The sequence below is a fragment of the Peromyscus eremicus genome, chromosome 10, assembly GCF_949786415.1.
Source record: "Peromyscus eremicus chromosome 10, PerEre_H2_v1, whole genome shotgun sequence".
Taxonomy (NCBI): Eukaryota; Metazoa; Chordata; class Mammalia; order Rodentia; family Cricetidae; genus Peromyscus; species Peromyscus eremicus.
The window spans coordinates 37652091-37678717 of NC_081426.1; the positions used below are offsets into that span (position 1 = coordinate 37652091).

A 26627-nucleotide genomic window follows, 5' to 3' on the forward strand; every position below is an offset into this window, starting at 1 on the left:
GAATCTTTTGCATAGACTCATAAAGGTCACACGATACCTGCCTATAGCTGTGTGTGGCATTTGTCATCTCCATTACCTCACAAAACCTTCCAGAAAGCTACATTTCTCTGCTCTGGGATGTTCTGTATGTTGAATGTGTTGCTCTGATTGGTTAATAAATAAAACACTGATTGGCCAGTAGCCAGGCAGGAAGTATAGGCAGGACAAGGAGAGAGGAGAATTCTGGGAAGTGGAAGGCTGAGTCAGAGAGATGCTGCCAGCTTCCGCCATGACAAGCAACATGTAAAGATACCGGTAAGCCACAAGCCATGTGGCAACTTATAGATTAATAGAAATGGGTTAATTTAAGACATAAGAACAGTTAGCAAGAAGCCTGCCACAGCCATATAGTTTGTAAGCAATATAAGTCTCTGTGTTTACTTGGTTGGGTCTGAGTGGCTGTGGGACTGGTGGGTGAGAGAGATTTTTTCTGACTTTGGGCCAGGCAGGAAAACTCTAGCTACATTTCTCATCAGTGTTTGAGGTTGAATTTATGTTGACAAGTCCCAAGAAAAGAAGTTACCCAAGAAGGCTTCACCACATTCATGCTACCATTATTGTAAGTTTGATGACATTCAAAATTATACACTACCATACACCTCATGTTTTTGGACTGTTAGTTTTTCTCACAAATGCAGTCTAGCGTTTTGATTTGAAGAATCAAGCTTACACCACAAGATATGATGTAAACTTAAAGAGCCACTGTTATCAATGAAAATATATGATGTCAAGCTTTAGCTCCTTCTAAAACAAATTTGAACATTTATCCTCTCACAGGTTTATATAACCTTATGTCTTGGCCCTTCATGAACTAAAAGATTCACACTTCATAACCAGGAATAATTTTGTTCATGAAGGCAAAATAAAATTTGAGCCAAAGATCCTGTCCATCCCCAAAACTAAATCCAAGAAAAAATGTTTTCTTGACTGTCTTCCCATTTCCCCTTTCATTCTGGCAACAGACTGCGTCAGAATGCAATCATTTCATTTTCTCATCATCTATCTCTTCTTTTGTCAGTATTCATAACCCATTAGCATCCTGCCCCTAACATCATATCTGGTAGCACTTAGCAATTGTTTGAAAATATATAAAAACAGGCACTTATACCTAAAATTTGTCTCCTAAATTTGGCCACATTTTCGCAGCATAACCTTCCAAACAGTCTCCTTGTCTTGGTACACATAATAAATAAACCCCAGATATTATGTGAGGCATCATGGATATCAGAAAGTTACAAGAAAGTTTAAAACATGATCCTAGTCCTTGAAAAACATATGCTTTAGGACAGAAAAAAGCACACAAGGAGAGCTATGACACGAGGCAGAAAGTGGTAAGTATCCTCTGAGTGAGATAAATGACCACAGCTTGAAAGAATTGAGTGTCCTTGTAAGCAATTGCTTATTCAACCAAGAGAGCTAGGCAAGCAAGTTAGTATCCAAGTATGAAATAAAGCTTTTATTAATAGCTGAGATGGTGCCCATTAATACCACCTTTGTGCTGGGAGTAGAGAAGCTCTGAAGATGGTGTAAGAGCACAAGACCTGTGCTTTGACTTAGAAGTAAGCATTGTCTGTCCCTGCTTCCTGTTCCAAAATGTGTAAAGATACCAAGCCTAGTTTCTTAATACATTAGGAACACCAAACACTTAAAACAGAATGAAAGATTGGTGGGGTCATCCCCTGGAAAGATGGCTTTCTTGTATCTATAAGAAAACAAAGTTAAAAGCCTACCTCACCTGGAATGAACGTGACAAGAGGACTGTCTCATCCCCCGAAAGATACACAGTTCCTTGGTGTAGCCATAGAGAAAGAGAGTTCATCAGAGGGGCTATCGATCCCCCATTGTGATCCACTCACAATCCTTCTCTGATAGAGGACAACTGGGCAGGAGCAGGAGAATAATGCAAAAAGAAAATGGGCTGGAAATGAGCTGTGAGAAAAGGGGCAGAACTGCCCTCCCTTTTCTTTGAAAGTTATTTTCACTGTCTTTGCATCATGAAGAGCTTCTCAGGAGTGGAGCATGCATTCTGTCAAACAAGTGTTTGTTGAAAAACTCAGAGAGTTTTACCTATCAGTAGATTGAACATATCCCTCCTGCATCTGTGTCCTACAGTTTGAATGTGTCCCCCAAAGGACTGTGAGCTGGAAACTTGCTCCCAGTGTGAGAATGCTGTAGGTGCTGGAACCTTGAAGAGGTGGAGCCATGTGGAAGATAGTTCACTATCTCACTGAGGATATCACCGTCTGAGGAGAGGTAGGTGGTTCCCATGAGAGCCCAGTTAAGTCTCATGAGAATGAGTAATTAGGAAGCAAGTAAGTCTATCCTGTGTAACTGATTCCACTTCCATTTGCCTGTTCACTTTTGATTCTCTGCCATGCTATGGCAAGGAGAGGATACCAATATTGTGCTAAATGAGCCCCCTTGCCACCAGAATCACAAACCAGATGAACCAATTTATAAAGTACTCAAACTTATTCATTATGTTATAGCAACAAAAACCAGACTCATAGACCATGTCTTCGGTAGACTTTTTCACACTGACTCTGGGTATGAGACTGACCTGAATTAATCAGTCATCAGCAACTTACATAAGCAGTCTTGAAGAGACATCTGCTTATTTCTACTTTGAAATCCTCTTAGACTTATATAATTGCCTGAGGGGATATGTAACTGTCTGATGGAGGAGACAGAGGGGCAGAGCCAGTTGCCACAACCAATGACACTGTAAATTCAGTACCAGCCAGAAAGCTACTGTATATAAGTTGTCCTCATCAAAGAACTGCCCAAGCCGTGATGGATAAGATGAACAAATAATCCATGGTCTGCATTTTCAGTGACTAAGGTTTTGAAGAAGTTAATGTTGGAAATAGTTAATTGATGTACCCTCCTTGGAGATTTCCATAGTTATTTTACCAAATGTCCCTTATCATAGAACATTTCAAGGTTTAGCTTCACAGATCATACCCCAAGGAAACACTAGGATAATAAAAATTATGATAATTCAACTCCCCCAAGGACTCTGGATTTAGAGATACAACAAGGAAAAGATATTCAGGGTCTGATTGTGGAGTATGTGAAAAAAGAAGAAATGAACCAACAGTGTGTGTTTAAAATCCCAAGCACCTGGGAGGACTGTGCTGTTAATGACATATCAATACCACATCAATGCCCCTATGGAGGAGTGGAATTAAGGGAAGATAGTTTAGCTTGAAATATTAAACCTGAGGATTGCACTATTTCCAAGAAGTGAGAGCCAATAGACACCAGAAAAGAACCATGCCTCCCAGAGGGTGGGATGCTACTGTCCATTCTAAACAGTGAATAATTGACTAGGGAAAACGATTCTGCATAAGGACGCCTCAGAGTGATTAATCTGACCACATATTCTGAGGCCAGGGATGGGAGAGTGCCTTCTCAAGGCTGAAAGCAGAGTGAAGTATAACTCAAATGTTGATTCTTAGGTCACCTTACCATACCCCTCAAGAGACATTTAGCCATTAATTGGATATTTGCTCACTGGAGGGTAGCCAAGCAAACTGAGAGCCTAAATGAAATCATGTTTCTTAAAGAACAGATGCAAAAGCCAGACTCATTAGACTTGAGGAAAGATGTAGTTGGTGGGAAGAGAAGGCTAAGAGTTACTTCAGTGTATTTGAAAGCTTTTCATATGTGAGAAAGAGGGCAGGCGTATTTGATGCTGCTTGGAGAAATGTATTGATGCTTTGTGACATCGTGACTCCTTTCCCTGAGAAAAGTTAAATAGAAATAATGTGGACACTTGCCAAGACTGTGCTGATAACCATGAGTAGAGTGAAGGGATTAATTAGAATATCCTCAAGCTTTCTTCCCAAAATTTTGTCTTACAGCCTACAAAACAATTTTATCTATTCTTAGTCTATTGTTTTGACTCTACAATAAGCTGATCTGTTGTTACCCTTAGTCACCAGGACAGTGAATAGGTGCCTTCACATTAGTTCTCTCTGACAGTCAGGTTTCCATTACTGTAACAAAGTACCTGAGTTAATAAACTTATAAAAATAATAGGTTATTTTGTGTCACAGTTTGGGAAGTTGCCCTCCATGCCTGATTGGCACAATTTTGGGGAGGCCCTCGGCAAGATAGGAGGCACATGTGGTATAGCAGAACTTTTCACTTCATAGCTAAGAAGTGAAGTGAGAAAGGAAGGTCTAGATACCATAGTTTCCTTGGGGGAGGGGCAGGGGAGGACCTGCCATCAAAACCCTAAAGTTCGCACAGGAGGCTCCACCCTGTAAAGATCCCACCATCACCCTATAGTACTATCTTGAGGATAAACGTAGCAAGTAAGTCTTTTGGGGTCATTCCAGATTTAAACCACAGTACTCATCAAGATCAAAATCCACGAAGGGAGAGTGAGAGTCTGCAAACCCCAGAGATGACTGTGGCCCCTTCCCCAGTGCCCAAGAGCAGAGAGCATTATGTCAGCCTCTGTGTATAGCCCGACATGGAGGAAGGGTCACCCCTCCTGAGAGTCTACGCCTTGACACTGGGACTGGTCTTTCTCCACCACTGTAAACACAGATTGTGTAGCTCATCTCCGATTTCCAAACTTAACATCGTCCCAAGGGAAGATGGCGCTTCCTGACAAGATCTGTACCTCCCCCCAGCCTCTTTCTTCATGTCATGTGTGATTGATAGAACTCAGCAGAAATTTATCAGGAAATCCAGGTTTCATAGGTATACATCTTTCTCCAACCTCATCAAGATGTATATATTAAATATGTCTAGAATTCTGTCTGATAACTACATTTAGATCAAGGGCCTTACTTCCTGCATGTCAATTTCTCTCCACACATTTTGTTTGGTCCATGTTTTAATCTAGCAATCTAGACACTTAAACAGAAGCCTATAAACAAAATTGACAAATCCTTCCCCACCTCTTTCTATGTCTCTGTCTTTGTCTCTCTCTCTCTCTCTCTCTCTCTCTCTCTCTCTCTCTCTCTCTCTCTCTCTCTCTCTCTCACACACACACACACACACACACACACACCATACAAAAGGTACAGCAGCAAAAGGATAACCACTATTCTCATTCACAAAATTCTCATTCACAAAAGGGTGAGATCAGAGGCAGCAATTACTGATCCCTAGTCTATCCAGGCAGCTAGTATGGGCCCTGCCCCTTCATGGGCCAAAGAGAGTCTTGGATCTGCCCACTGGGAAATTTTTATGTTCATTGCTCTCTGCTGCTATCATCACTTCCTCCTGATAGCCCCCCAATTTCAATTTTTCCCTTGGTCAGAGAGGTGAGTATTGGGGAGTGTGCCTTCACATAAGCCTGCATTTCTTTGCATCTTGCCAGTAAAAGAAGTTGTTTTCACCCTTGAAAGACATTCTGAGTATAGACTTACAGAATTGCAAGCAATATAATTTGGTAACTGGCGTTTTAGCCCATCAAGATATTGATAGGCTCTTTCAAGCCATAAGATGGCTTAAACCCCTTTCACTGAGGTTTAAAACTTGACCATTTCTTTTCTGGCATAGTCTCATTCTCAAAACACCTTGCCAACTGCAACCAACAGTGGCCGCCACATGACGTGTGTCTTTTCCCATCGCTTTCCTCTAGAGTTATAACATTACCTTTCAAGTTACTGTTGCTATCAAGATCACCAAAGGTTTTGCCACTTCAGTCATGGATTGTTGCCTTTCCAGCCCCGCATCCAGCCCCTCACACTCACCTATTGCCATCTAATAACACTGGGTTAAGAGTTTTGATAGAGCAGCATGTCTATCACCAATTTTGGCATTGATCAGGATGGTCATGCTAGCTTCTGTGGTAAACATCATAAAAGGACTTACTAAATTCCTAACACATAGAAAGGCACCTGATTAATATCTATTAAATAAATGCTTTATGATATGCATATATGCAAATATATTGTTTTTGAAACATTTGTATTTACACTTTCATAATTACACTTTTTAAAAATAAGGCCACATATTCAGGATTACAGGGAATGTGGCTCCAGCCTATGAGTTCAGTTCCCCACACTGTCCACCATGCCTGGAGACCATTCCTCAGCAGAAACCCAAGCAAAGGAGGGCCATCATTCCACTGCTTCTCAGCATAGAAAACTTAAAGCCTATTTATTTCCTTGTAGGCTTAGGTCATTTCTGTTAGTACTTATTATTTATAGTACAAAATATTTTAAAAGCGACCTATTGTGTAATAGTTACTTGAATGAACTCTAAAATACAAGGGAGGGATTGATAGCCTTTGAAATAATGATGTTCTATCCCAGAACTTTTTTGAATAATTCTGTGCAGTGAGCATATTTTGTGGAATGTGTCCATGCCGATGTTTCCAGTCGTTCTTCAATGGTTTATTTGTCTAACCGATGTTTTCTATTCATTGAGGGGATTTTTATTGCACAGCTATTCATTGTTTTTCAAAGCCATACATTGGTCTATTTTGATTTCTACAGAAACTGTGACCTATTGACCGATTTGAAGGAGATTGTGCATGCAAATCAAAATTGACACAAACTGTTGATTGATATAAACATAAGCATTACTCCATTCAGTACTTACTGAGTACAGGTTACTTAGCAGGCACTAAGCAAGATGTATTTTTATGTATATAATAAAATATTTTTAAATCAACATTTAAACGTGTGTGTGTGTGTGTGTGTGTGTGTGTGTGTGTGTGTGTGTGTTGACAGTGGGAAGAAATGGATAGTAAAATGTACAACACATTCACCAATTAAAATGCCAGAAGATTTATTCTGATTACAGGCTAAAATATTAGAAGATTTATTCAATTACATAGACATAATTTGCAAAGTACCTGTCCTTCCTAGATTTATGATACACATGTGGAATAATGCTTAAACAAGACCAGTGCAAAAAACCTTATTTTATGTTTTTCCCTGTTTCGGGAAAACATTGGGTGCAACAGTTAAGGACAAGTCACAGAGAAACAATCCTGCTAACAAAAGTGCTGTGTGGACACGATTCCACTGGTTTAGCCCCTTCCCTAGGTTTGCTGCATAAACTTTCCAGAGTGCTTTCGTTACTTCAGGGAAATGATGCCAGTCGGTCTCTAGATACCACTTTAAAGGCTACAGCAATACGAAAAATCCACGTGGTACAAACAGCAATGGATGCAGAGGGATGGAAAAATCCCCGGATACCTGAGACCCTCGCTTTGCATCTGCCTCCATCTGGGGTTTGCAGAAGAACCTTGCCCACTCCTCCTCATGACTAACGAGTGTATATAGTAAACTCTTTGAAATGTGAGTATTATGGGAAGGATCGCAGTTGCTTTAAATTATAGAAGTTGGCAAGTGCCTGGGAGAAGGAGTGGGAGGCTGTTTAAACTGAGAAAGACGGTTGCAGAACTTCATCCGACAGCATGAGCCCCGAGCTTCGCACACATCCTCTACTTTCCACCAACAGACTTCTCTGCATTGTTGTGGAGCAGCTTCAATAGTGAACACAGTTCTGCTCTGAATACTTTTTAATGGTTTCTAAATTCATGGGAGAACCAAAGCGAAGAAGTCTCATGTTTGGGGGAGAAGTCTGAACCCAGCAATGCCCAGGAAAGGTAAGCTATGGTTTTCACTACAGTCTTTCTCGTTTCCTCTTCTGTTTAGACTTTATCAAAATACTTGCAGGAAGAACCACAGACAGCTACTTGTAAGGAGATGGGGGGACGTGTGGATAGAGTGTCAACAAATGATAAATCAGAGGATGGAAAGCCTCAGCAGCGGTATCTCTCCTACTTTCTATTCTGCTTGATGTGGTAAGCGTCTCTGTATGGAAATGCTGTTTCTCTTAGAAAAGGTGGGAGGGCTTCTCTGAAACGCCCGGATTTTCAGCATAGGCTGTCCAGTGGGCAGTGGGCTAATGTACAGTCAAGATCTCAGTATCTGTTTGTATGCAACTTCCCTCCCAGAGCTGAGCGTCTTAGAACTCAGGAAACCTTCTCATAGACTGTGGTAACATTCTAAAATGTCTCTCGGTCGTGGTTACTGTAATTGTTTTACGGAATACGTTTTCTACATTTAAGGATACCATTTGACTGTTTCTTGTAAGAAGCTGGGAATATATTACTAATATTAACTTTATCTCCCTAGAGGGGAAAAACAAACAAAAGAAAACAGTTGAACGTGACATGGCATTTTTAGCTTAAGTCAAAGTCGGCTGAGGGTGGTGTTAATCTGCGCAGGGTGACTGACTTTTCAGTGTGCCTTCAGATAGCTCTCAGGGTTTTTGTCTATGCATTGGTTTTCTGCGAAGCATCTTGGAGTGTAGGGTTGAGAACTTTCTGTGCATCTTTCTATTTCCTGGAGAAACACTCTGTTGTCAGTGAGTTCCTGTTTTTCAAGGCAGAATTCCAGGTGCAACCCCCGCCCCCACTCCCCGCGCCCCAGATATTCACTGAGATCAGAAGGTGGACCCTGCAGGCTAAAAGTTTCAGCAGAGCCCTGCGTTGATTGCTTCATGCGCACACATATGTATGCGCTCTCGGGTAGAGGTTAAAGAACTGTGGGTTTGAGTGAGCTTAGGTGGTTGGAATATGGAAGTAACCTCAGTCTGCAAGACCCACTGGTGTAGAAAGATTAGCAATCAAGGCAGTAAGGCCTGGGAGGGAACGGGAGCTATTGTGGCAGTCACTGTCTCCCGCTAAGAAAGCCTCTACCTTCTTGTTGTTTTTTTCCTCCTGTGTCAGTCTAGTTACATAATGAGTGCCTTGAGGTCTTGTTGATTAAGGTCAGAGAAAAGGCATTGCTGTATAAAAGCAAGGAGGTGACTATTAGCTCCTGGCAAGGTGGTAAAGGAACACCATTTGTTAGCTACCTCCCTTTACCCATAACTGCTAATGGGGTAAGTAGCCCATCTGTCAATCCATAGACTTCTCTATTCCTTATCTCCCTGCTTTCTTTCTCTCCCTCTACACTACCCACACCAGCCTACAGACCACTATCAGGGAGCAGGAGGTCAGACAGGCAAACTTATCACCTCCGCCTCTTTCCCAGTCCTTCCGGCCCACCCCTGGACAGTAGAGGAAGCCCCCACCCTATCTGGAGGGGGTCTCCAGTACCCCACCCATGACCTCATCGCAGGCAGCTAGAGAGCTGGATGGCCAGCGCTGGTATGGCGCCTGAGTGGGCCCTGGGGATGGGTGCGGCCTAAAAATGCGCAGTATGGCATGACGTGGTTTCCCATCACGGGCTCCCACAGAGGCCCGCTGTGTCTCTGGAAGTCAAACTTGCCAGGCCCCACCCCAGAGCCCAAGAAGCACACATACACACACACACACCACACTCTCCCCCCCCCCCCCCGCCTCCTACCCCCCACCCCACGAAAATGAAAACAAAATCAGTAAGGGTTGCTAACAAAAATCCCCAAGCCAGCTGACTCATCTGAGGCTCAGTCACGTGGCTTTTGAGACATGGACAGTGCCTTGGAAGCAACCAGTCAGAGCAGTCTCCAAAGGGGTCCTGATGAGAGTGACCCAAGGTGACCTAACTACGTCCTTGTTAGAGAATCTAGGAGAGAGAAGCAGCCTCATCCAGGAATGGGGAGAGGAGAATGTTAACTACTGAACTGCCAGAAAGACAGCAGCCACCTGTCTGACCTGCTTTGGTGTGAACCAGGTGTAGCCAAGAGTGTGGGCTATAGAATGGGTCTCAAGTCAGTAGTCCAGACTTGACAGCCAGGCTTAGGGGTCAAAGGTCCGAGGGCTACAGAAGTAATTCCATCCTGTTCAGCAAGTCTTTCCGGAGGGCCCCACTGTGTGCCAGGCACTTTAGCAATTTAAAAAGCAATGGTAACGTTAGCAGCAGTGTAGACAACACAAGGACACAAAGAAATGCCTTGTACCACCGTCGGCTTCAGTCTGAGAGAGAGTCCTATGGAGCGGCCTTTGAACTAGACTTCGGAGGCTGAGCCCCTTACCACAAGAAAGCCAAGGGCAGAGGTATAAAGATCACCTCAGCTCTCCAACAGGGACAGATTTGGGTCGTGAATCTGTTTCCCAAAGCCAGTTCCAAGGCAACTGGCTTCGTGGCTATAATACATAGTTCAACGTATTGCTTGGTCAAGCAGCTTTGGGAATGTGGGAAGCTATGCATCACAGTGAAGCGGGCATTGGGTTCCAACTTTGTAGATGTCTGACATCAAATCCCAGCCTTCACCCTGATGTATGAACCTGGAGCCATTCAAATGTCAGGGTTTTCACTTAGATGAGAAGAGCAAATACATCCATCTTCTGAGGGCATTCTGAAGATTGCCTTGGAGAGTCTGTGTGAGGGTCTATCTCAGAGTACCTGGCATGCGAGCTTGATAATGTCAGCTCTCATCAGCAGCTCAGGCTGGTTTTACTGCAGGACCTCTTCCCATTTTAGCTGGTTAACGTGTCTTCTGGCTCTCCGTGAGTGGGATCATAAGGACCTAATGTTTTCCAAAGTCATTAGACCGAGAAGCTTTTTTTTTTCTTTTTTTGGAAAAACAAATGAATGCATGTTGAAAAACCAGTGAGCTGAGAACAAGTGTCCTTAAGTTGCATGAGGTTTCCCAAGACTTAATAGAAATGTACCAATTCTCGCTGGCCACTTCACAAACTGCCCTCTCTGGAAGCCCAATGGAGATTCTCCTGTCCAAGAAAATGGAGTTATAGGATCCATTTTCAGCTTTTAGATGGAAAAGGGGCCGAAAACTAAAATAATGTTGTCAGTGAATAAACACTGGAAAAGTTGGTTTCTACCTCCTGGCCGAGGACCCACCTGAGCAGTGTCCTGGCTAAGTCAGCAGAAACTGCTATCTCACTTCCAGGGACTTCCAAAGAGAGAAAATAAAATGTGTACTTCAGATCTGAAATGCAAAATTCAATAATTGTCTTATGGAAAGTAAGAGAGACTCCAAGCAAGTGAAACTTCAAAAAAGAAGACCTCAATAATCAGAATAGTCAGCCACATTCCTTAAGGACTAGCATGCACAGAGCATCCTTCACAATATGGCTAGCCCATTCCTAACTTATCCCCACCCCCTCAGGTGGAAGCAGTTGACTCATTCCACACATGAGAAAACTGAGCCAGAAGAACTAAGAAACCCCCCTAACCTTTCAGAGCCTAAGTGCTAAGGGGGAATCTCAAACTGAAGTACATCTGATGCCTTGGCCCTGGCAGGGCAAGATTCCTCAAATTAGATAATATGAAACATGATCCTTAAAGATGAGGGAAGGGCTGGTGGGTGGGGCATTCCAGGCAGAGGGGGCAGGCCTAAGGGAGTATAGCAGAGAATTGGGGAGTTGCAAGAGGGCGGCCCTGACAGAAGGAAGTGCAGCCACAGAGAACAAAGCACCAAGGAAGATGAGACATTGGACTGGACCCCTCTCCCAAAGCCTTAAATGCAAGAACACAAGGTTTGATGTCTTCCATGGAATAACCATTAAATGTTTGTAAACAAGGAAGTAACATGATGAGAACACAGAGAAAACCATGTTAGAAGGCTAGATGTGTCCAGGCAAGACATGAGGTGCTGAAGCTCTTGCAGAAGTTATGGGGAGAAGAGGTACACGGAGCCCAGTCTACACAGTCCAGACCATCACCCTGGTCTTTGAGACAGCAACCCTCAGTCCTCACCAGATCCACTTCCCCATTCCGAGAGGGCCTCCTCAATTCCAGTACAGTGGACCAGGGTAAACAATGAGGAGTATGGGAGGGGCTGGCTGACCCAGGAGAGCCCTCCCAGTCCACACTCAGGAAGATAACATTCTAAGCACTTTTATGGAAATCATTAACTATACTGTTCCCTGCTCCATCACTGGGTTCCAGACTTTTAGCTCATATCAAGCAGGCATATTTCCAAAACAACCTTTGGATCTACAAAAGTTTTATGAGTTTACAGCTCAAGCAATTACATAATAATGGTATTGGCATGCAACGATGGGGGGGGGGTTGTTTTAATATATCCCTTCCGGAGGAACTTAAGTCCCTCTTCCTGGATGTCTGCCTTTTGCAAAAATAAACTCCCCTGTGTCTGGGAACTCTGACCACAACTCATACCACATTCTCAGAGTTTTTTGAATGGTATTACTCACGGGGGTGTTTTATGAGCCTCTGCAGCACCCCAGGTGATGGCATTCAGAGATCAGGAATTAATTCCCCTTGATTCCCCATTGCCTTACAAATAGAGCAGGCCTGGATCTTAATTTACAGCAGAGGTCTGCAAGAAATGTCACATTCCCCATACTTTCTTTAATTCAGCCGAAATCCGATTCCAAGAATCCACACCAGCAGGGCCTGAGCTTTAGAAATTAATGGTGCTGCCAGCTCTACCATCTGCTTCACCAGGATCAGACACCGATCTCAGGAGAACCTGGTTCACACCGGTCACACCAGCTCTTATCGAGAGTGCATGACCCTTCAGGTCTTTGGATTACACTTCCAAACCCGGGCTATGTACTGAGGATCATTGAAAAGACGGCAGAGCCTACAATCTGAGCATTACTAGACAGTCCTGGCCTCTGAGATAAGACAAGCCGTGCTGGATAGACACATTGACTTTTCATAGATTTGTCAACTCAAGTCTGCCAGGTCTGGGGAAATCTCTCATCAAAAGCCCTTCATTTTCCCCTCCCCCAAGTATACATTGAATCTGAAAACATCTCTTTTAATTAAATGATTTTTGTGTTAATTTTTTATTTTGAGGTTGTATTTTAATTACATTTTTCCTTGTCCTTTCCTCCCTCCAAGCCCTCCCATCTGCTCCTCCTCACTCTCCTTCAAATTCATGGCCTCTTTTTTCATTAACTGTTATTGCATGCATATGCATATTGGTATATACATATATATTCCTGAATATAACCTGTTGTGTCTATATAATGCTACTTGTATATACATTTTCAAGGCTGGCCATTTGATACTGAACAACTAATTGGTGTGCCCTTCCCTGGGGAGGACCACCTCTCCAGTTCCCAGCTTTACTCCGTTCTCTGTAGTACTCTGTATGGGGTTGGGGCCTCATGGGCTTTTCCCTTTGTATTTTGGATTGTCACTTGGTGTTGTCCTTGCAAAACTGGAACTCTCTAGAAAGAAAGGCAGAATTCTCTCTTTCCTTGAAACAAGGAAGCACGAGGGGTCTGCCCACATCCTTGAAACACCGAGGAGGAGATGGAGAACAGCACAGAAATGAACATTTCAGGAAGTGATTCTGTTCTGTTCCTGCTAAGTATTAAATAAGCACCCAGGACATGTGCTCCCCACTAGTTAATAAAACAAATTCTGCAAAGTGACAAGCTCCTGCCAAAGGAAGTATTTACTATGTTCCCCTTAATAGTGTCCTTCAGTTAAGTGCCCACTACATTGCCCGCACTGTGCATGTACTGTGGCCGCATCACCCTTGTTTTTAGGCAAGAGAAGGTGAGAAACTTGCCTAAGGACCTCTAGGAAGTTTGTGTGTGCACATGCTCATATGAGTGTGTGTGTATTTGCATGTACATGCATGCTCATGTGCGTATGCACAGGCAAGCGAGAGGACAACATGGATATTGTTCCTGAGGAGACATCCACCTTCTGTTTGTTTGTTTGTTTGTTTGTTTGTTTGTTTGTTTGTTTGTTTGTTTGTTTGAGAAAGGGTCTCTCATTGGCCTAAGTAGACTAGACTGGCTGGCCGCTAAGCCCCGATGATCCACCTTGGCCTCTTTAGCCTTGGGGTTACAGGAGCATGCCACCATGCTCACTCAGTACCATTTCTAGATTTTTAATCATGAGTGGATATTAGAAATTTGAACTGAAGTCCAAATTTTCATGGCAGGCACATTCCTAACTGAGCCATCTCTCCAGCCCATGGAGTAGGTATTTGCACTCATGTTATGTCTGTCTCAAAAAAATCTACACATTTTCTACTCTGCCACACAGGATCCCAGAAGAAATTCCTTTTTTTTTATTTAGCAATGAAGAACTCTGTTCTTAGCTAATCCTTCAGTAACTACCTCCAATTAAAATGAAATGGTTTCATTTTTGTTTGTTTTATGTGTATAGATGTTTTGTCTGGATGTATGTCTGTGCACCAAGTGCATGCCTAGTGCCTCAGGAGCCAAATGAGGGCATTGAGTCCCCTGGTATTGGAGTTGCAAACAGTTGTAAGCTGCTATGTGGGTGCTAGGAACGGAACTCTGATAATCTGGAAGAACAGTCAGCATTGGTAACCACTGAGCCATCTCCCCAGTCCACAAATGCATTTTAAATGGAGCTCTTCTGTCACTGTAGAGTTTATACTTTATGTGGTAAGATGCACCCAAAATGGCTGATTACCTAGTCTCATACATCACCTGTGGTAGATGGATGATCCAATCCCATTGAAGAGAGGGCAACAAGGTAGAGGATGTTATCCGATGCAGAGTTAATAAAGAGATCAAATTCCCATCCATTCTTCTGTCTTCTGCCTCTAACTCAGGAGAAGAAAAGTGACTCCCAACTAAGGAACAACTAACTACAGAGCAGCATCAGACTGATGCAGTTTGGAGCCTCCACGTTCTCCCAATAATGCAAAGCCAGAGCTGATCCTGTCGCCCTGAAACACATTGCTACCAGATGGTCTCAGACAAAACTCAAGAGCAGTCATTAAAACACTATTTGCTTGCTAATGGCCAACATCCTCCAAACAGCTTACCCTCTTAAATTAGGACAGTTTTTTAGAGTGTCGTGTTTTTTTTTCCTACATTAATTTATTTGTACAAGACTTTATGAGTAATTTCTATTTCATTCAACTCTGAACTCTAGTTTGACATTAACCTGGTTTGGCATTAACTTGTTTACCAAGGCATTATATCAGCTTCCAGGATCACTGCTGTTTCTTTGTTCCCTCTATAATAAAGAGCATGTTTCTGGGTGTGGATTTGGGGAATGCTATGTTTTCAGTGTGTTCCCCAAAAGAAGATATTGGAAATGAAATCCCACACAACAATGTTGGGTGGCAGAGCTTAATGGGAGGAATAAGGTCATGTGAACTCCCTGTCTCGAGTGTATTGATGCCCTCTGCACAGAGCTTCCTTGTGGTGAGTTCCATTGTACATATGCGCTCATGTTCTGTTGCTTTCTCAAATGAGATAAAACAGCATTGAGGCTTTTAATAGATAAGGGCTCTTTGACCTGAGACTTCCCAGCCTCCAGAAGTTAAGGTTTGTTACTTGTAAACTGTCCAGTCTCTAGTATTCTATCATAACAATACTGTAGCTGGAGTTTTCTCCAGTCCTGCCCGGGCCTACAGCTGCTCAGAACCAAATAAACAGAGGCTTATATTAATTAAAACTGTATAGCCTAATGGTTCAGGCTTCTTGCTAGCTAGATCTTACATCTTAAATTAACCCATTTTTATAAATCTACACCTTGTCACATAGCCTGTGGCTTACGGGTATCTTTACATCTTGCTTCTCATAGCGGCAGCTGACAGCATCTCCTTGTTCTGCCTTCACATCTTGCTTCCTCTGTGTCTGGCTGGAGACTCATGATTCAGCCTTCCTGTTCCCAGCATTTTCCTCTCTGCTTATCCTGCCTATACTATACTTCTTGCCTGGCTACTGGCCAATCAGCATTTTATTTATCAACCAATCAGAGCAACACATTCACAGCATGCAGAAAGACATCCCCAGCACAATACAAAGGTTATTGAAGTGGGAGCTTTGAGCATCTATCTCTTGAGTACTCTCCTTGTCACCTTTATGCCTTCCACTCTTCTCCATGAACCTACTCTTGTGAGCAGCCAGCCCTCAGTTCTTAAAGCAGTCCTTTACTAACTGAGGTCTGAAGAATCTGAGTCCATTTCCATTAACAAATTCTGTCAACCCATTCTATTATCTACCAAAGAGTTGCAATGTCATATGATCCCAATGTAATCTGGAGATATAATGTAAAACTCTTGTTTCTTGAAGAAATTTACATACTAGTGGTCCTGGAATACATAATGCCCCTGCAGTCAAGAGTGAATGCCATCCAAACGAACTTTTAAACTCCATCCAAGATACAGACTTTACTTTCAGCTTTAATACCAGCAGGAACAAAATGCTAATGCCTAGTAAAACCACCCCTTCCATGAAACACCACAGATGATTAGAAAGTTCTTCATTATTTCAGAATCTGGCCATTACTGGGGGCTTGTGATTGTCCTTATTCTTTCTTCTTACACAACAAGAGAAAGTTTTCTCTCCTCTGCCTGCCTTCCCCACCTCCCCAGGGTCTCTGTTTATTGAAAGAAAGTTTCCTAGTACTTTGTGGAACATTTACTAAGAATGTATGTGTGTTCTCCCTTTACACAGAACCCAGGCCTGATTCCAGGGTCCAAATGACCTCCACATCCCCTGTCCTAGTTTCTACTTTTCCTGTTACTATGACACAAGTATCTGACAAATGTAACAAGGAAGGAGGAGTTTAGTTTGTCTTACAGTTCAAGAGTACAGGCAGTCACAGCTGGGAAGTCAAGACAGCTAGAGTTTGAAGCAGCAGCTCACGTTGCATCTGTAGTTGGGAAGGAGAGAGCCACAACTGTTCATGGCCAGCTAGTTTCCTCCCTTTTGTTCAGTCCAGGACCCAAGTCCAAAGAACGGGGCCCACTCTAAGGGTGTGTCTTCTAACCTCAAATATCCTAACCAAGATCATCCCTCACAGGTATTCTGTAGGCTTATCCCAAAGTGATTCCAGATCCTGTCGGACTGATACTCAGTATACACACCAAATCCTCCCTTTCTAAGTCCTGAAGCACAGAAGCTACCTGAAGGCTTGCCCTGAAAAAATAAATAAATAAAAATAAAAAAAATAAAAATCTTATCCCTGATCTTGAGCTAGCAAGAAAACTCATGGCAGTCAATTCGTGGACATCATATGGAAAGTCAGATGTCTCTCAGGGTGACTCTAACTACCACTTAGGTTATTGTCTGGTACCCACAGTCCAGGGAGCTGTTAAGCTCTGTGACTCAAAGATCCTTCTTCTATTAATGCTAAATTTGCACCAATAAGCCCATCAGTAAAAAAAAAAAAAAAAAAAAAAAAAAAAATCAGCCAAAACATTCTGTTTCTTAAAATGGTTCTAACAAAGTTTGTTTACACCCATATTAGAATTGGTTTTTCTTTTGTTAGTTAACTAAAATTTATCAAAAATTAAGAATCTGAAATTAATGATCTTTTTATACGCCAATCTCAGCCCTGACTTTTTCCTCTTCTTTGATGGGTATGTAAGTCATTTGACCCGTTTGAGCCAATGTTCCTCCTTGAAAATGGGCCCAATGTATACCTCTCCCCCGCTCACTAGATGTATTGACTCACTATGTAAGAAAAAGTGGGTAGACAGGAAGGCAAACCACGTGAAGGAGCCTCATCCTTTAGGCGAGCTTGATAATTTCCCCTTGGCCACTTTGCTATGGTGGAGATCTCCTCTCTGGACAAATTCGCACCTAGTTTAATGAATCCAAGAGGAATGTAAGCACACCAGGGACTCAGAGAAGAGACATGTGTGAGAGTGTAAACACGTCAAGGAAGATAACTGCAGCCAAGCTGAACATATTTCCATGATGCTGTGAGGACAAAATGACAAGCACATTCTAGGCCGGCTCGCCTTGGCTTGATTTTATCATGTCATTCCTTTTTATCCACAGTCTCTCTTTCTACGTTTTCATTGTAGACCAGCCCCGTTCAGCAGTCATCCATGGCCTGAGAAGATTAAATGGAAAATTCCATAAATAAATAGCTCTTAAGTTTTAAATTATACAGCATTCCAAATAATATGTAAAACCTCCCAGCATCCTGCACTCTCTTTTCTGGAACATGGATTAGTCCTTTGTCCAGAGTATCCATTCTGTATATACTATCCATGGACTAGTCATTTAGTAGCCTTTCCAGTGTATTCCTTCAAGTAACCGTACTTTACTTAATACTAATCCCAATGTACAAACTTTTATTACAGGTTAATTGTTCTACATTGTTGGTTATTATTAATGCTGTTAACCTCTTACTGTACCTAATGTATAAAGTAAACATTATTAAAAATGTGTATGTATAGTTTTAAAACCCCATAATATACAGAGGTCAGTGCTATGTGAGGACTGGGTTTTAGACTGTTAATCTCCATAAAGAGTGAAGCATATGTGTGTCTGGTTTGGGATGATTTGTGCTTGCTATTTGCAAATACAATTCAACGCTCCTTCCCTGATGCTTCTGTCTATGAAAGAAAATATAACCATTTCTCAAAAATACAGTATCAATATGATACCAGCATATTTCTGGGCAATACACTGAGTCAGCAGCCACAGTCATATATCTACAGGAGTAACCAGGCACCACATACAAACGCATATGTCCTGGGAAGACTCCAGAGAGTGGGGACTACATGCTCTAGCTGAAGCAGGCAGGTCCCACATGCTCTGGGAATGATGTCCAGGGAAAAATACGGCCTAACAGTGCCAGGTCTTCAGGTCTTTTATTTTTAAATTTTTGTTTGTTTGTTTGTTTTTTTCCGTTTTTCGAGACAGGGTTTCTCTGTAGCTTTGCGCCTTTCCTGGAACTCGCTTTGGAGACCAGGCTGGCCTCGAACTCACAAAGATCCACCTTCCTCTGCCTCCCGAGTGCTGGGACTAAAGGCGTGCGCCACCACCGCCCGGCCTATTTTTAAATTTTTAAAGATTGATTTATTTTACATCCCAACTGCATTTTTTCCTCCCTCCTCTCCTCTCATTCCCTCTACCATCTCCCCTCTGCCCCCTCTTCAATCCACCCTTCCTCTGTTTCTGTTCAGAAAAGGAAAGGTCTCTCATGTGTGTCAAGAAAGCGTGCCATATCAAGTTGTGGTAGGACTAAGCACTTCCTCTTGTGTTAAGGTTTAATAAAACCTTTATGTCCAGATTTCTTAAGACACACAGACAAACAAATACACACAAATGCACACACACACACACACACACACACACACACACAAATGCTTGTGATGTGTTTGACCTACAGAAACAGCACTTATATGGTTCAACTAGCTATCATATAGAAAGATTTAAAAACTCAGTTTTCTTGTTATGTGAGAAATCCCAGGATCGTTCGCCACTCAGCATCATGTCCCGATTTAGCATATAGACATATGCAGATGTTCCCGGCTGCGGCCTATGCTGCAGCATACACTCATCTGACAGGAAAGTGCCAGTAGTCTGCAAACCCCTTAATATTCTACAACACCATTATAAGATTCACACTACACATCTGCCCCTGTGAGACCCAAAGCCTTACATCATCCAGAAGCAACAACTACATAAATGAATATGTAATCTGCTGGCTGATGGAGCTGTGTCTTCACCTCTTTTGTCGTGAGACTCAACGGGATACGTGTGAAATATGTTACACTGCCCGTTCCCACAGAGGTAGACAGTGGAACAAACGACGACAATTCTGCCATCTACTCTTGGCAACTTTAGTCTCCATACCCCTTAGTTCCTCTGCAGCGACTCAGTCTCGCCTTCATCTCCCTCTTTTCCAGTCTTTAGCCAGGTCCTTGTCTCAGACAGCCGCTTCAGCCCTTGTTTTCTTTCTCCTCTTGTCTCTGAGCCAGGCCCTGTCTTTCATTCTCTGGTTTCCGTTTACCCCCCTGTCATCACACATTCTCTTGTTCTTCCCAGTCCTTTCTTCCCAAGTCCAGGCCTTTTGATTTCCCTCAGGTACCTTCTCCAGGCACCCCCTCTAGTCCAAAGTATTCCTCCTCATTTTTATTTGTGCTTTTATCTCCTGCAGTTTCCATGTCCCTAGATAACTGAGGTTCCTAACACAGTACCCGGATTTTAGCAAAAATTCCAGAAATACCCGTTGGTCCTTTTGTATGTGATTTTAGACAATGGGGAAGAAATATGCAAAATAAACAATTGAAATGGGAACACAAAATCAGAGCCATGACAAGGAGAAGAAATAAAATATGTGAACCGAAAGGACCAATCTAGTTAGAATGATTGAGCGTGAAATTTCGCTTCCTGGCAGCCCAACCATGTATTCTCTGGTGCATGGGGGGTGAAGGGCCAAAGGAGAGGAAATGAATTCTCTTTTTGCCTTGACTCAGCCCTGCTTTTGGAACACATGTTATTCCCTATATCTCCGTTTTGTTTTCAGCAATCCATTAATCTCTTGCTGGACATCCGGCTCGTCACTGTGATTTGAGAGAGCCTCACTCAAATCCTGTTTAGAAGGCTGATCTCTATGGTAAATGCAAGGCTTCTGATGAGGACGATTTATGTTGATGCTGTTGCTATGGTATTGGGAAAGAAGACCTGTAATTCTTCGTTAATCAGCTTCCCGGATGCAGGTTCCAGATGCAGGAGGGTGGCTTAAGGAGGAAAGAATCAGATGAAAGAAGAAGGGAAGGAAGGAAGGAAGGAAGGAAGGAAGGAAGGAAGGAAGGAAGGAGGGTTCTTCTGAATTATTTTCCATTTTCTTCCAAAGCCACCCTATGCTTCCTCCTTCATTGTTTCTTACCCATCACTCTCCCTGAGACCCATTTCAGGTTACTATCTCAATCCAGTTGTACTGGCAAGCTTTACTGATGACTCGGTATTTAATCCAAAAAGCCATCAAGGTGAAGGCAGGCTCTGGAATTCAGCTCTTTCATTTTCTAGCTGGTATCGCTGGTGAATTAATTTTTAATCTGCATCTCTTTGTAAAAAATGAAGATGGGGGTGTACATTAGACTCACTAGATGGATGAGGCAAGTAGACATTGGGGTGACTAGCAACCCAGCCCCAGCTTGGTTTGAGCCACATGCACATTACTCTCCCAACAATGTCCTAGCCACCTGGAACTCCACCTGCTTTGAGCTACATTTCTCCCTTCTCCAAAGCAAGCTAGTCATGCCAACCCATAGCTCCCTAGCAAACAATTTAGTAAAACTCCTTTTGTGGCCAAAACACATCTTATAACTAAGGGTGGTGGGCCAATCCAGCCTAGACTAGTTTAGGCTGCTTGTGCAGGAAGGAAAACTCTTTATCTTCAAAATAAACATTTAGGGAGAAAAAAAATACTATTTACCATCTTATGCCTATGCATAATCAGCATATGATTACATATGTATAATTACACAAGATTAAAATCAGATGCATCATTGGAAAAACATCTCCAATGGCTTATATAAACTAAACCTATCAATCAAAACGGAAATCACCCATACTCCTAGCAACTAACTCTTCCTCCTGGAGCCACACACAGACACCTCTGGCAGCAATCAGAGGCTTCGAGTAAAGAGCTGAATTTGAAGTCTCTTGCTATTTGCCCTGTCTGTACTTTCGCTTCACTTCTGAATGAAACCCCTCAGTACTCTGCTAATTAACTGTGTGTGCTTCTTTGATTCTTTAACAAGATGCCAAGGACCTGCAAACCCTCAGTCCAGGGAGAGACCACTGGCAGCAGGGTTTTGGTGAAATAGTAAGGGGCTGTGTAAATAAATCATAGCTACTGTTAAAATCCTGTCTCCACCATTGGGAGTGGACTAGAGGATAAGCCCTTAGCAAGCTGGCGTTGACTGAATCATGGAGCATCATCAGGTTCTCTTCCCTTCCTTCCTTCTTCCTTCCCTTGGTTTCCTCTTCCTTCTTTCCTGTCCTTCTAATGGCCCCAGTGTGGACACACATTTAATGGGCATCCTAATTAAACACACCATGTGTAGACTTCACAACACCACTTCCAACTGTAAACCAACTTCATTACAAAATCATCACCCTTTTCTACCCAAGACAACATTCTGAGCAAGACATGGGTGAGATCCTGGGGAAGGTTCTGAAGTGTCTGGCAGGCTTTTTGGAACCTAGGGCCTATGCTGAGACACTTTGCTCAGCCTTGGTGCAGGGAGGAGGGCACTGGACCTGCCTCAACTGACTCTACCAGGCTGGGCTGACTCCCCAGGGGAGACTTTGCCTTGGAGGAGGTGGGAATGGGGCGTGGATTGGGGAGAAAGGCTAGGGGGGTGGGAGGAGGGAGGACAGGGGAATCCGTGGCTGATATGTAAAATTAAATTAATTATAAAATAAAAATATTTTTAAAAAAATAAATAAATAAAAAATTTTAAAAAAGAGAAAGTGTGTGACAATGCCTTATAACTAAAGGATGTGGGCATTCCAGGCAGTCACAAACCTGGCTGTACCTTAACTATTAACAAGGGGGCCTCAAACACCCCTTAAGTGAGGGCTATACCCACAACCATCAGAACTCAGAGGGTGGAGCTGAGGCTTGTATAATTTTTTAGAGGTCCCTCTGTGACTTTAAAGTGTAGTTATTGGGAAGAATCGCCGTTTTACGGAAAGTGACAGCCAATAGTGTAGAAAGCTGCTGAGTTCCCAAGGCTGTGTGTTACTCCCTTGATTCATGGACACTGGTTATTCTTTAGCCCCTGCTGAACCCTTCCAGGAACTTTGAAGGAAGGGAGATCAGGCTGTGGAAGGCATGTGTGGCTACAAAATGTCCACAGCATATCCAGCCTAATTCTTCAACAAACCTGGTGGACGGGAGGGAAGGAGGCTTGAGAAATTAGCAAAAACAACAGAAGTTGGCTTTGGAATGGCACTGACTTTTAGAATATGCAAGACCTAAGCATATTTAAGCCAGCATAAATCAAACCAAATCACATTACGTTTCCAAGTTAGTTTTTAAATAGTGAGAGTCTGTTCGCCTTCATCCACTAGATTTATCAGAGGATCTTGACCAAATGGGTCCCGACTTCACACCTCATCATATATTTCTTTTTAATTGCTATTTGAGAAACTGGTCAAGCGTGTCACGTCATTACCTCTCTTTTATCCTCACAGACATCCCACAAAATGGCTGCCCTCCATTTTACACATAAGGAAAATTTTTCAGATAAGTAAACAGGACTCACAGAGCACAAAAATTTCCCTAAAGTCAGTAAGAAGCCAAACTAAGAGGCAAGCCTGGGTCGCTATGACCCTCTAAAGCCTGTTTTTGACCCTGCTGTTCTGGACGTAAAGCACGGCCTCAATTCCTGCAAAGCTGCGCGTTCTTTTCCTAATCTGCAAAAAGATGAAAACTGTGCCCCAAAGGATATGGCACACACCAGAATCTCTGAATAAGAGGAGAAATTATCACCAAGTCTGTAGCTATCTCTTCAGGTCCAAATCCTTTCCGAGACAAGTGGAAGGGTGTGGAGTCTTTGCTCTCATTGACACAGATGCCCAGGATGGTGGTAGAGGAGCAGCCAGAATAGGAATTGTCCATAACAGCCACTAATCAGGAAAGGTTGCTCCCTCAGCTCTGGGCAGTCGGGCTTTGATGGGAATGATTGCGCCAAGCATCATTCATCTCCACCATCTGCTCATTCCTACTCTCTGAACAAGCAGTCCTTGCTGACTTCTGCCTGCCAAAGTGTCATGTGTGCCAGCCCATTTGGCCATCTCCTCTTGAGGAAAACCCAGTCTCCGCGTCCTTTGATGGCTCTGAAAACTGATTAGAGTCTGTTTGCAAGCCGCAGTCGCCTCCTAATGCCTCCAGGTGTCTGTGCTCCACAGGGCTTTGATTTCTGGTCTATTAACTTAGAAGAGGATTAAATCTAATAAAAATATAACATTAGCTCCAAATAGCTGCATAATGTGTGTCAGTGAGATGCTCTCCTCTGGTCTGCAGAACGCCAACATTAGTATGAGTTCTCCTTAGCAATGAGAGAGAAATGAACAAAATGCCACTTCCTCCCCATAAGAAAGGCTGATGCAATATTCCCTTGAAGGACTAAATGACACTTTATATTGCCTTAATAATAATTAAAAAAAAAACTCTTTAATGCTACATCTAAAGGGGGAAACTGGCTTGCAACTTCATCCCAGAACAAATTTAGGTTCCTTGAGAACAAATCTTAATAAGACTATGACTTTGACTGTTCAAGAAAAAAAAAGGCTAAAATGTCCAATAAAGCACAGATTAGCTAAGCATCTATTACTTTTTCATCTTTTTCAGCTCATCTTTCCTTTTTTTTTCAAAAATTATTTTAGCAAGAATATGAAAGAAGACATGTCATATGCCCATAAATACAATCATCTCAGATAGAACACATGTCTCAGACCAAAGTCTAGGGAATTTATGGCAATTGGGCCATGGCTGCTGTCCAGAATATCCACAGTTTATTACAAAGTTGTCAGGAGAAAGGTACTGGTTGAGCGTCCTGCCTAGAGAGGGTCCTCAGCTCTAACTGAGTGCTGGACTAGTATTATTCCCTAGAATTAGCTCCTCCCAGTTGTTTGGTATTGCCCTTTTTCCTAAAAAGAAGCTGAGGGAGATGGAAACATTAGACAACACGACCAATATAGGCTTGAGATTGGTGCCTAAGCTCGGACCTCTGTAGCTGTTCAAAATGTGTTTGAATCTATGAATCAACACATCCTGGAAAGCAACAGCAACCATGAAAGAAACTATGCAATGAATCTCCAAGCCCTGACTCTGGAGGCAAATGTCTCCCATGATTACAAGGCTTTCATAAGACACACCACAGCGTTCACAGCTGGGACAACAGGTTTCAATAGGCTTGCCCACAGCTGGTTGTGAAGGAAGTTTTTGTGGAAGACTAATGTATGCAGTTAATCACCATCAAAACCCACTTTGCAACCAGGAAAAATGAGGCACAGTGGTCACAGGAGAAAAGGGTGGGCAGGGTTGTAAAAGAATGAGAAACCCCACGTAGATTGTCAGGAAGAGGAAAGAAGAGACTTGCCTGTGGTATCCTTTGTGAGGGCCAAGTAGCTCTGTTTAGTCAGAAAGGAATGTTCTGGAAGAAAAACAGTGAGATGAAAGAAGGAGATTAGAAAAGGATTTGAATTGTGACAGGATGGAAATGGAGGAGAAGTGAGTCTGACTTTCTTCTGAAAGGAATGGGAAGCCATCAAAGGCTTTGGTGTGAGGGAAAGACATGTGGGGAGCAGAGTTTGGGAAGATTAAGCTGTTACAGTGCGGAGGGGAGGGACTTCAGTCTGGGGCCAGATGGAGGCCTTCCCTCATCACCCCACAGCTCTCTGGAGGTCAGGGCTGTGGGAGGCTCTATATGTCCTTTCAGCTCTGCTATTCTCTATCCTGGGTGCAGGAGAGTCCAAAGATGAGCCAGTGGCCACAGCTCGTCCTAATGTGCTCCATGCTGAAGGGTCTAAATGCCCATGGCCTTTGATGTGGAAATGTCATCAGTACATTGTGTAGTTCCAGGAACACGCAATACAAGAGGCCCCATGCAACCACATGTGGACCTCAGCAAGCAGAGAGATGGTGATGAGGGGAAAACCAGAGTGAAGGAAAAACAAGATCTTTTCTCCAACGCAGGAGGACATAAATTTAAATTATGGGTCCCAGTGCGGATACAATATGTGGAGCCTCACTTGAGTACTGCTGGTGCTGGCGGAACTATTTTCTACAGACGTTCTGTCCTTACCCTTTGACTGCTCATGCACTCACATGAGGCCCCATTGGATTCAGGTTGCTATCACAGCAGTCTAGAGATTGGAGACATCCTAACCAGGTCTGGGATTTGGAAGTGAAAGTTTTTTTTTTCATGCTGTTTAAAGGTTATAACATTTCAAGAAGGCTATGCTAGGGAGCAAGAATTAAACCTGAGTTCACTCTTAGCCATGTGACCTTGAGCAAGTACGCTCATCTCTGAACAGTAATGGAGAGACACAAGGGTCCAGTGACACTGGGGCTATGACAACATCTTACTCAAACCAAGGAGTTGACGTAGGAGGGAGCAGGGTCAGAACTCAATGTGGACACAGCCAGCCAGGAAAAGCAAATGAATCTGGTGGGATTCCTGAGAAATCAGAGCTCAGTGGCTACTTGCCTGACTCAGTAACCTCACTCACAAGGGAGCCACATGGAATAATTCATAAACACCTAGACCAGTTGAGAGAGACCAGAAATCAAAGAAGAAAGATTTACTGTGGCTTTTCAAACAAGGGGCCTCATGTTTTAATTTTGTACCAGGCCTATATTATATTGTTGGTCCTAGAAGTGAGATTGAGGAAGAAGGAATTTCTGAATCATACAATGGGTAGAAATGAATAAAAATAGATTAATGTTACCAATATTTGAGTGGTGCATGATTCTACCTTACATAGACCTCTGTAGGACATTGTGAGACACATGGCATCCCAGCCCCTTCCTGGCTCCCAACTGAACAAGCCAATCTCAGATACCTCCAAACAAGTGCTCTACCACAGTCCCATGCCCATAGTAAACCCACATACAGAGAAAACTAGGTTGTTAAAACAAATGTGAGTGTAAGAAACTGACTTGTGGAATTAAAAAATAAATTTCAGCATTGAAGGTAATTTATAGGTTGTCATTCAAACTTCTGAAAGCCCTAACAGGATAGCTGGCACCTCCTTGAGAACTCTTGGTGGCCATCATCACTCTTCAAGTCTGATTTCCAGGCCCAGGGATCCAGCTAGAGCAAGTTTCCATCCCTTCCAAGAAATGACTCTTTTCCCAGGAACATCCTCTAAGTGCATGATAAGGTCAGGCAAGCAGTGGTACCCACTCCCAGACTCTAAAGGCAAAGGAAGAGACAAGAATGGTCACCCTGCATAAAGCTGGGAGGTCAGGTGACAGCCC

The 26627-nt window shown here is 43.0% G+C and overlaps 1 protein-coding gene across 1 annotated transcript in view; it reads left to right on the plus strand.

The window, feature by feature from the left end:
• Positions 1–7068: 7068 nt before the first annotated feature.
• The window catches only part of C1qtnf7 (C1q and TNF related 7), a 102205-nt gene continuing 82646 nt past the window's right edge, over positions 7069–26627 (plus strand). Inside the window, exon 1 of the mRNA XM_059275825.1 lies at positions 7069–7624. Within this exon, the coding sequence (XP_059131808.1) occupies positions 7612–7624 (13 nt within the window). The 5' untranslated portion in view covers positions 7069–7611. The remainder of the gene's footprint in view (positions 7625–26627) is intronic.